Here is an 11,148-nt window from a genome sequence, read left to right on the forward strand (position 1 = left end):
TGGCAGCAGTATTATAAAGGAAAAAAATATTAAATTAACTGTACAGAAATTAAAATGACAAAACTAGATGAGGTCACCTATGTATTGGATATAGGAACTGAACAGGTATTTAGGACAAGATCCTGCGGATTATATGGTGATAGAAAGTGGGACGGCAGAGCCTCAGTTTTTCAAGGAAGACTGAAGCAGCTCAGGAATGAGAGAGAGAACTAATTGAGAACAGACATAAAGCAGGTTATAGAGAAGGAAGTCACTAAAGACTTGGACGGATGGATACAGGGGAAAGTTCACAGGTAAATGTAGTGAGGATGAAAACCAGACTACAAGAAATCAAAAACAGAGTAAAAAAGAGTATGTCATCACAGCATACATAAAATTTAGCAGTATCAGGGACCAGGAACTATTATATAATGATGTCAGTAAAATATTCTTATTCTTGAATAAGTATAAACTATACATAACAGCAAACCAGGGCTAACTGATAATTCTATACTGTAACACACAATTTATCATTGATGGTCTTATAAGATATAATGTCTTCTTAATATGACAGAAATAAAATCTCTACCATAGATATGCTTGACAGATTCTCCCCTCTTACACAAAAGTGCAAATTCACTAAAGTTATCACAGAGTGGATATTGGTTCCTTGGGAGAGGGAATGACAACAAACTATACAATCTTACCAAAGCCTAAACCATAAACTTTAAGACATTAGACTTCAGATATTACTTTTCAAATTACAAGACACTGTGAATGATGAGGAAAAATTTCCATCATGGTTTTACATAATAGATTTATTTTTATAGGTGTGGCTGATGTTGGCAGTGCTAGAGTTCTGGACAGTAATTCCTTGAATGTTTTTGCTAAGTCTTTACCACTACATTCCAGATTTAATTTGTAGAGTCTTTGGTGGCAGCTGAATACACTTCTCCCATTTTTCATAAACTAAAGCTGACAAAACATTAACCACAAACACATGAAAATGAACAGCTTATTCAAATGAAAAGTTGGACTTAAGACCTTCAACACCCAAATTACTTGAAGATATTTGTCCTGATTTCAGCTGAGATAGAGTTAATTTTCTTTCTAGTGGTTGCTCTGTTTTCAGATTTGGTATGAAAGGAATGTCAATAACGCATATTGGTTTAGTTGTTGCTAAGTGATGTTTATACTTGTCAAGGACTCTTCAGCTTCCCATAGAAGCTGAGAGGGAGCATAGACGGAACAACAGAATAGCCAATGGAATTTTCCATATCATAGATTTCATGCTCAGTATATAAACGGGGGTTGGCCGGAGGAAAGGAGTGTGATCTCTGCTCACGTTGGGCTAGGCAACCAATGACTTGTGTCTTGTATATTTTTTTACCATTAATACTTTTATTTTCCTTTTCTGTTATTGTTCTTTTAAACCGTCTTTAACTCAACCCATAAGTTTTTTTTTTTTTTTCCTTTCCCCTCCTTTTCTCCCTCTTCTCTCTACCATTCTGGGTGGGTGGGAAAGGGTGAGTGAGTGAGAGGCTGCATGATCCTAGTTGCTGGCTGGGGTAAAACCACAAGAAGATTAAAAAATGAAAGTAGACTGGAAGAACTATTACATTACAAAGAATCTTTTTAAAATTGAGGATTATAAATCTGTAATTGACAGCAATCTGAAAGAGCTGGTGAAGATTAAAGAATTTTTATTTTTTTTAAAAAAAACCAGTCTTTAATTTCTCTGTGCTATGAAAATATTTTGCCTCCATTCCCTTATATACATATACACACATGACATATTCACCCTTCTGCCATGTGCATCTTTTCAACTGAGAAGCCATGTATTGAAAGTATTTGTACAGTTCTTTTTAATATATCTCTTTCTTTAAAGCAATTCACTGAATGGCCATTTCTTGGGAATGCAAGAACAGCATACACTTTAGGCTACAGATTTTCTAACCAATAAGGAAATTAACTCTATACTCTTCCTCCTTGTTGGATCCCTGCCAGAATCTAATAAAAAAATATGATTAAAGAAAACTGTGTAGGAGAATAAAGAGTCAGAATGTTCTCCCAACTGTGCGAACTGCTTTGTCATGAGAAAATATTTTTTCCTTCCATAGAACAGAAAATATCTCCCCCTCACCCCATGAATAGCTATGAAAGATTGCAGTCTTAATTATCTTTTGGAAAAAGGAAAGAGGAAGCTGAGTTATAAGCATAGAATAAGAGGGCAAGATTAGTCTTCTTACCATATCCAACAATGACACACTTAATGAAAGGCAGAAAATTGGCTGAAGAACATAGTTAAGAATGAAAATGTTTCTTCAGCCAAGCATTACAAGATCAGTGCCTTTTTAACCATGCAATTTGTTATGCACAGTCCAGGCTTTTTTTCAGTCATCAAGGGTTACTGTAAGTTCCTATTTACAGTATTTGTGTTCCCCTACAGTTGACTGCAATTAGAAAGTCCATGTATCAGCTCTGCTCAAAATGTAGTGAGAAAGATGGAATGGGAGAAAAGGAGTCTGTATGGAGGATCCCACCATAAGGTTAGAACCAGATAAAACTCATTGCAAGATGCGGTCCTCAGCACCACTCATGTATAGACACAGTACACAGGGGAAGTACCATCTCACACCATAAGTTATCCTCATCCGTGTCTCCATACTAGTTCAATATAAAACGGTGCCCAAGCAAAGAAAGCAGTTACTCAGATAACAAACAATGCTGCATTCTTGAGTTTTGGAAGTTTTGGAGTTTTTGGTGCTTTTTATTTATTTTGGGATGGTGTTTCTTTGTTTGGCTGGTTGTTGGGTATTTTTAGCACAAAGCATTTTTAGCACTGACCTCATCCAAAGGAGTATATTCCAAAGGAAAAAGGGGAAGAGAAAGACTACCTTACGTCCTTGTTATTCTTGGCTAACAGAGCCAGTTTTCAGTTTATTCAGATCAGCTCTGTGACTCATCTGTTTCTACTCCTTGCTGGCATGGAGATAAAATACTGCAGAGAAACAGTGGAAAGACTTCTGGTCCAACAGACTTTGATATTAGCAAATCTTTCAGTTGCGTTCCAATTGGAAATTTACAGCAGTGGGTAGGAAGTATAAGTAATAAAAGCATTCTTAAATTAACATTAGGAGGACTTTTTAATATGGAGATATTAACTTGAGAAGAGCCATTGTCCTTTGGATTAGCATTCCTATAACAGCAACCTCTTTAGTCATGTCTGCATTTCTGTTTTGAGTACACAGAGTATAAACCTCCTATTAACAGCTAAGACTAAGTTATAACTGATGCGTTATTACAGCCAGAAAAAAAAATAACCCTCAGGAGTTCTATGACTTAACTTACTCTCATACACACTGTTTTCCCCCTCTAGGCTTGCTCTGTGAGTGCTTATACAACGGCAGGAGTGTTAAAAGAGGAGGAAGAAGGTAGGGGACAGCTTTGTGTAGACTCTCATGCCCAGATCTACCCAGCCCCACTGCTCAACGTATTCCTTTGGTTGGCTGTAGTAGGCTTCTTGCTTAGGGCCTTACACAGGCTCTGTAAAATGTTTTACAGCTTAAATTCCTCTAAATTCTAGTCAGTGAAGAGAACTAAGTCACCACCTGACTATAGTTCAATGAGTCCAAACTGCCTACTGCTCCAAACTATTTTTCCTGACACATGAAGGTATCCATCACTGCATAACTTGTTTTACTTCTGGAGCTCAGCAAAGTTATGAATTCCCTGTCAGATTTGTGCTGAGAGCAGATTTTCTGTCATGGGAAGACACAACATCTATCTAGGAATAAAACCACAGAAGTAGGTTGTTTTCCAAAACTGACTTTGAGAATATCCAAGTTTCAGTCTAAGCAATTTTCAGGAAATACCCTTCTTCCCAACGTGTCTGCAGTGGAATAAGATGTAGTGCCAAGGAAGTCAGTGGTATGGCAGACTTTACTCAAAAGGTGAAGTATTTTGGATGAGTTGCAGCACGTCCACTGAAGGAAAAGGGAAGTCAGTATTATAATGCCACCTGGAGGAGAAGGAAAAATTCTGGTAAAAACTACAAACCTATCGGTCCTGAAAAAAATGAAAGTAGATGTGGGGCAAATGACCACACACGGTCTAATTTGGCTGGAAATTGGCCATTATTACCATCATCAAATGCATACAAATCTCCAATTTGTATGAAAAAATAAATTCTAACCTGTCTGGATTTGCTTATTAAAACAAAGACAAAATCAAAATGGGAGAGACTGGTTAGGATTTCAGACAGTCAATTATGTTCCAAAGATACTTCTAGGGATTTAGAATAATCAGATTGCTTGTCTGGGTAGGTTGTTAATTATTATTTGCGCTATGTCCACTCTAACTTATTGCTGTTACTTTCTTCTGCCTCCTTAACTAAGTAATTAGTAACCAATAAAGTTTACAATAGCAGAAAGCTTAGGGTGACAGCTTGGCCCATGAAAATCAAGTCTTTTCCTCGGCTCTGGTGGGGCCATAGTATCATTCTTCGTGTCTAGACTGACTTTATAGAGTTCAGATTTCAAAGCCATGGCACTGCTTGAAAGGCAAGACTATGCTGGAATCAGTGTCTTACTGTATCGGAAGTATAACTCAGCTACATTAATTTATTGTATACTGTCAGAGCACTGGAAACATTTTCTCAGAAAGAAAACAGAAGAAAACTTCCTCCTACTACATCTTCCCCCACTCTTTTTCCTAGGGATACTTTCCAACACTGTGTTATGACATGTAGCATCTTTCAGGAATCTCAAAGAATGCAAAGCCTCTAACACCCGACAGGAGCAGGAGAAACCACAACACAAGCCCATTTCATGTCCTTGCCTGACTACTATCTGATTTACATTTCTGATTTTAACAGTGGAAAAAATCATTACTGGAGGCATTTTTCTCACATAAATAATCATTTGGGAGTATTAATCAGTTTTACATTAGTAAGCAGAAGGATCATGCTCAAGAAGAACTATGAATATAATTGTTTGTCATCCAGGACAGCTGAACGAGCCAACAAAAGGTAAAGCTGGCTTTGAATAAAAATGAAAAAAATAAATAGGAAAGGATACTCTTGTGATTATGAAAGTGTCATACATGTAGATGCACTGAAAAGAGCAGGAGACACTGTAGCCACATGAGTACTTCTAGTGATGCATTCACACTCTGCATAATTTTTTGTGTCCCCCCATTCCCCAGCACAAACCCATATTGTGTCTGCATCTAATTCTGTGTCAACATAGAATTCTTTGACTTTCTGTAAAGAACCATCCAATGAATTTCATACAAGTTTACAAAATCTTATAGTTGCAGTTTTAACCTGAAAGTATTCTCTTTGTAAAATGTCACTTGGATTCAATGTGAGCTATATTTAATTGTTTAAAGTCAAATATATATATTATTTTTTGTCTGCATTTATCAGTGTTTCTATATCTGGAAACACTTTTTTAAACCTGAATAATGGACTGGAAAATGTGGATCCTATTTACTCATGACTTGAGAATCAAGAGAATAAAAATACGACTAAATGCAAGTTATCAATTCTTGTTCAAGCTCTCCTAGTTATTTAGTGAATTATTGTTAATCAGAAAAACATCTTCAAGAGAATTTAGATCTTGTTTACAGAGGAACTCATCCTCAACTGGCTTAAGTTGCTAACACTGTGGATATTTTTCTTCCATATTAACCTCTGTTAAAGAAGCCTTTGGCACAGAAACAAAAAAACTCTATTCCACATTAAATTAACATCTCAAACAGTGGTTGATGTTCATTAGGGAAGTTCTAAATGCAACTCTTAAATGGAGTTAAGTTCCTCATACATATAATTTGCACCATGTATCAATACAACTTAACATCTTTATGTCTTAAGGGCATACAATCTCTCAGCGATTATTCAGATTGTGTACCATAATATTACTTGGGCATTTGGAAGAGTTTTATAGGCTTTCACTAAGAGACTCCTAATACCCTAAGACAGAAGGCTTCTTCTTCTACCCTTCCAACCGAAGGCTGGACTCCCTGTTCACTCGAGCCTTTCTGAAAATGTCACCCCAGACCTACTTGGACCTTCTAACAGAGTAGTGGGAAAATAAAAATAATGATTTCCTGTGACAATGGCTGAGAAATTTATCCAAGTAATTGCATAACAGCAAAAGAAAATGTGGTACATGAGAAAAACATTAGTTTGTTGTATTAGGTAAACAATGTCAATTTCTGCTAAATTACTTAATTCTTAGTGAAACAAGTTGGGCAGACCAAGTTCAGGACTGGGGTTTTTGTACGTGTTTACCCTCTGAAGCTGCTCTATGGCTGACGACACAGTAGTGTCTTTGACATTCTGTCACAAAGAAGGCAATGACTTGCGTTCTGAGAAGAAGTGACAATTGAAATACTCAAGATTCCAAAAGCAAGCCAAACTCACACAGATTTCATCTGTATCCACAACCATATTTTGATTTATTTTTTTTCGTTGTGGAGAGGTGTGGCCTGAGCACACAGCTCTGCTGGGTACTGCTGAGCTCTTTTCACAACCGGCCCATTAGGTCCCCCTGTGGTTTTGAGTAGGTCATTTAATCTCACATGTCTTTGTGTTTAAAATAGAGCTATGAATACTTAACTCAGAGAATTATTGCTGAAGCTAATACTTTGAAGCCTCTTAAACTTAAAAAAAAACCCAAAACCACTATATACTATGCTGTCATTTTCACCACTCCTTTTGTGATTATTTTTGGCAACAATTGTTGGATCAGTTATCCAGGTGGTTTTAGAGGGAGCTAAAGAGAAGCTGTAACCTTGTAAACTCATTAACTGAATTCCTCCTGCATCTGAATTTGAAACAAGCAGTTAGTTTGTCTCTGAGAAAAGGAGAGGTTTTTAATCGTGCATTATATTATGTCAATGCGTGGGGAACAGTTTTGAAGGAGAGCATACTCACGCTTTCTTTCCACAGATGGCTCCCTGGTACCAGTTTCTGCAGGTGCTGAAGTATTTCTTTTTTGTTCCCATGACTTGCTGAAGGGCACAGACATTTGGGCTATGGGTGGGAACGAGAAACATTTTAAAAAGAACTTTCTGTACATCTTTGCACAAGTTTTATACAAAATAGGGACAAACACCATTTCTCTTGAGCAAAAGAAATGAACACCTGGCTTCAGTTCCCAGGGCAGGTGTGTTTTCAAGCCACTACAGTGCAAGCTCCTGGGACTGCCCAGCTGGGTTCCTTGCAATCCCACCCTCCCAGCAGGGATGAAAGAGACCCCTCCGTTCTGGTTTACCCTGTCTCTGATGGGCAGCGATCGCCAGCTGTGCCTAGTCAAGCTTCAATATGCCTTACATTTCTCCCTTCCCCCTGCGAAGTGAATTAATTACCAGCCACCAGGGACCGAGCTGTGAATACCATCAGGCTCTTTTCGTTAAAGTTTTTGTCTTGTACACATCTGTGCAGCTGAAGGTCATGGGGAGATGGGAAAGAAGAGTGCCTTGTTCTTTATGTAGAAGGAAACCCTGTCTTCTGTCTGACTTCTGTAAGTCAGTCAGCTATTTTGATTACCAACCATTTGGAGTACCGCAGGCACCTAAGTAAACATTCTGGGAATTACTGGGGACCAAAGGGTAAACTGGCATGTAAATAAAAGGAGTCACCGATTTCAAATGAGGAATGCTTTTTCCTTAGCATGGTAGTGTACAGAAGAGGAATTTCTTAAGGGCAAATTTCATGGAGCAAAGGCGTTTTGTCACTTACTTTTATACTTCTACAACTGAAAAAAAGCCATCAGTTCAAAAGTTAGGACATATATTTTACATCAGTGGTAAACCAGTGAACTTTTTTATTTTAAAAGCTTGATATGCATGTGTAGCAGGCAGAGGGAATTCAACAAATAAGACAGGATGGTAAAAAATTCTTGTTCACAGAATGTTTCTTACTTAAGAAGACTGAAGGAAAATATGTTCAGACACATGTGTCTCCCTGGCACCAGCTGTTCAAATTATTTCCATGTCTCTAAGCAGCCTGGCTTGTAAGCATTGTCTTTTGGGTACCCTGCCGAGCAGCCTGCCGTGCAGCCTGCCGCATTACTCTAGTAGGAACAGAAGTTTTACAAAGGGCTCCCAGTATGTATTCCCAGAAAGCATTTAAATAGGCTTCATGATTTTCATTAGGATTGAATTAAGAGAGAAAATACAGTGGGATAGGTGTCAACTCTATTCAAACCTTGGAAAACATATATTAAACATATCTGACAACTCATTACATTAATTGTGAACTGTAATTAACTTCAGTGATTGTAAAATGCATATATTTTATCTGTTAAGAAGTGGTGATTTTACATTTTTCCACATTTTATGAAATTTAACAGTATTCTGTCTTCTTTTGAAACTCCCCAGAAAGCTTTTTATTTAGGAACAAATTCTTGTAAAATTAATTTAGAAAGTTCTCCTTGAATGATAGTACAAATTCATCGTGAAAAACAACATTTAAATTAAAGTGAGAAGAAAGGGGAGAATAAAGATTAAGAAGTTCCCTTTTACAATAAAAATAAAACCCAGTTACTTACCCTTGGTCGCGTGCCCTTATTCGACTATGAGTTAAAATCTTGTCATAGTGAGCAGAAGCAGCTGCTTGTTCAAAAGCAGACAGCAAAAAAGTGGAAAAGGTGAATAAGAAAAAGATCTTCATCTTTAGTCCTCTGTTGCTTCTGGCAAGTCTAGAAGAGAGAACTGGCAAAGGGTCTGGAGAGCTGACAACTTATATACATGTTGGAAGGTGGTGGGAGGGAACCGCAGGATCAACCTGAAACTTTGTACCACCCTCCTTAGAACAGCTGCTTTTGCTGCCAGCTTCAGTAATCTAAATTAGTACCATACATTAACCATATAAACCAGTTTTTTTTCATCCCCGATTGACTAATTTCTTCCTTATTACAGAAGGCTTAGCATTTTATTCTGCTGACACAACAGCACAGAAAGTTTGGGAAGTTTAGACTTTGACTTATGATTTGGTATTTATAGCACTGAGGCATCCAGAGCTCGTAATCATTGCGTGTAGTTTTATTCAGACCCAGAGGAAGATGTTGTCTGTTCCCATAAGAACTGCACTGCTTTCCTTTGTTTTCCATGTCCTCACAGTTATCAGCTATGAGCTGTTTAACTAGCAAAGTTGATGAAAGCTCTAAACAATACTGTTGTCAGTAATCTGGAATAGCAGTTTTGTCCTGAGAAAAAAAAAGCTGTATTAACACACATTCTGATTATGAAGTAGTTACACAACCAAATGCAGTATTAGCTTAAATATTCATTTTAATTCTCATAATAACAGTTGCTATTACAGAATGCTTTTATTCAGAGCTTTACGTAATCATATAAATATCACTAACTGAAAATTTAAATATGTACCTTTTTATACTTATTAGTCAGTTCTTGGGACCCTTTTGTGAAGTAAATGGAAACCATAATTCCAAGCTGTAACTGAGGGAACTGAGGCAGAAGGGTGGTGACAGGCTCAAGCCGCCAGTGAAGTGACAGTCTTAAGGCTCCAGGGACAGTTGCTGTTTCAGCTGCAATCCAGGAATCCGCAATTTTTACGTCAAGGAAAAAAATCTGCCATTTCTATGGAAGTGTTTGCATATGAATACCATTTCAAGGTCTAATCTATAGATCGTTTCAGATCTTTATGAAAGTGGGTCACAATGGCAGTACTTTGCTGTAGTTTCTTTCTCCAAACCAGAGCTACTAGTGAGGCGAATAACTGGACATGGATGCAGTATTGGACTGACACACCTGGGAACAACCTCTCATCGAACAGACAGAAATGGGGCAAAGAGCAGTGGGCAGACACAATGACTATTTCCTAATAAGCAAAGGTTCTAACTAGGCATAGGTATATAGACATTTTATGATTAAGGTCATGTCTTACATAACCATAGCACTTCATGGTTTCTAAGGTTAAGAGCAGGGACATCTGGTTAAATGGTAGGTGAACTTCTTTTCTACTGCCACCTGTACTCCTTCTACCTGCAAATGACTCAGGATAGCTCATGGAAGTGTCAGCATCTCTAGACTCGCTGTGTGTGAGCTCAGTAAAACTCCATGACTGAAACCATCACTGTCAGATCAGCTGATGGAGGTGACGGGTCAACTCTGTGATATAATATTACAAGTTTTAAGGAGAATGTCACTGCTGCGCTCCTTCCATTCCTCTCAGAGCTTTTTATCTCTTTTCGGTCTTTGCAGTAAGAAATACAGTGAGAAATATCACCTCTTAAATGTCTAGCTATGACATTTCAAGCTGCTAATTGGCCTCAGTTGATTGCTGTTTGCAGTTCTCAATCTACAGATGAAAAATTCAGAAGATACTCTGTTAAAGTAACTTGACAAACTTCAGAAAGTCCCAGAACTGTCCCAGTAACCTGTCTTCTCAGGAGTGCCTCCCTCCAGAGCCTGTCAACTCTCAGCATAGCTCATGTTCTTCTCTTCCAGACTTACCATGTAGCATCAAAAATTGAGGAGAAATTAATGCTGCTGCATGCACTGAGCTCTTGTTGTTTACAGAGCTGTCCACCAGTCAAAGAAGGATCAATCTGAGCTGGGTAAGTGGTTTTATTTCCAGATTTTTCTGGCTTTCTGGTCAGTGACACAATCTCAAATTGCAGAGACCCCCTGCACAGAGTACAGTAGGCTATAATCCTTGAACTGGTAGTTGTTATTAATAATACCTTGCTCTTTGTTTCCACTTGTCTTTGATTGTGATAGGAGCTGGACATAATGGGAACAAATAGTGAGGCCAAGAACATTCAGCTTCCCACCTCCGTACATTAATTTTATAAAACTCCCCTTTCCATTTCAGAGGTATAGAAGAAAAGATCTGAAGGACTGTTATATGCCCAACTTAATATCAAACATGGTGGCAGAGGTATCAAGGCATTACAGAAAGTGGTGATGAAGAAACATGCAAATATAAAGTCATATTAATTAACGAAATTAAAGGATAACCAACATTGAACCTTATAGCAACCCTGGTGACAACATTATATTTAATGAGGCAAGTGTTAGTAAAAAATAGTCAATGCTGACATAAAGTTCACTGAAATAAAATAGCACAAGGAAAAAAAAATAATGATCATAAGCCTGAATTTTTGAAAAGTCTCTAAATCCCTGTATCAGTTGTTC

The 11,148-nt window shown here is 37.7% G+C and overlaps 1 protein-coding gene across 12 annotated transcripts in view; it reads right to left on the minus strand.

The window, feature by feature from the left end:
• The window catches only part of POSTN (periostin), a 39,278-nt gene extending 30,308 nt beyond the window's left edge, over positions 1 to 8,970 (minus strand). For 6 of the 12 annotated variants that reach the window (XM_063333148.1, XM_063333141.1, XM_063333125.1 and 3 more), the window contains exons 1-2: positions 8,538 to 8,970; positions 6,920 to 7,018 (exon numbers count right to left, since the gene is read on the minus strand). In XM_063333148.1, coding sequence (XP_063189218.1) covers positions 6,920 to 7,018; positions 8,538 to 8,659 — 221 coding nt within the window. In that variant the 5' untranslated portion in view covers positions 8,660 to 8,970. The remainder of the gene's footprint in view (positions 1 to 6,919; positions 7,019 to 8,537) is intronic. The other 6 variants (XM_063333169.1, XM_063333153.1, XM_063333133.1 and 3 more) reach the window with 2 other exon arrangements.
• Positions 8,971 to 11,148: the final 2,178 nt, after the last annotated feature.

Source organism: Chroicocephalus ridibundus, chromosome 1 (genome assembly GCF_963924245.1).
Source record: "Chroicocephalus ridibundus chromosome 1, bChrRid1.1, whole genome shotgun sequence".
In the NCBI taxonomy this organism is placed as follows: domain Eukaryota; kingdom Metazoa; phylum Chordata; class Aves; order Charadriiformes; family Laridae; genus Chroicocephalus; species Chroicocephalus ridibundus.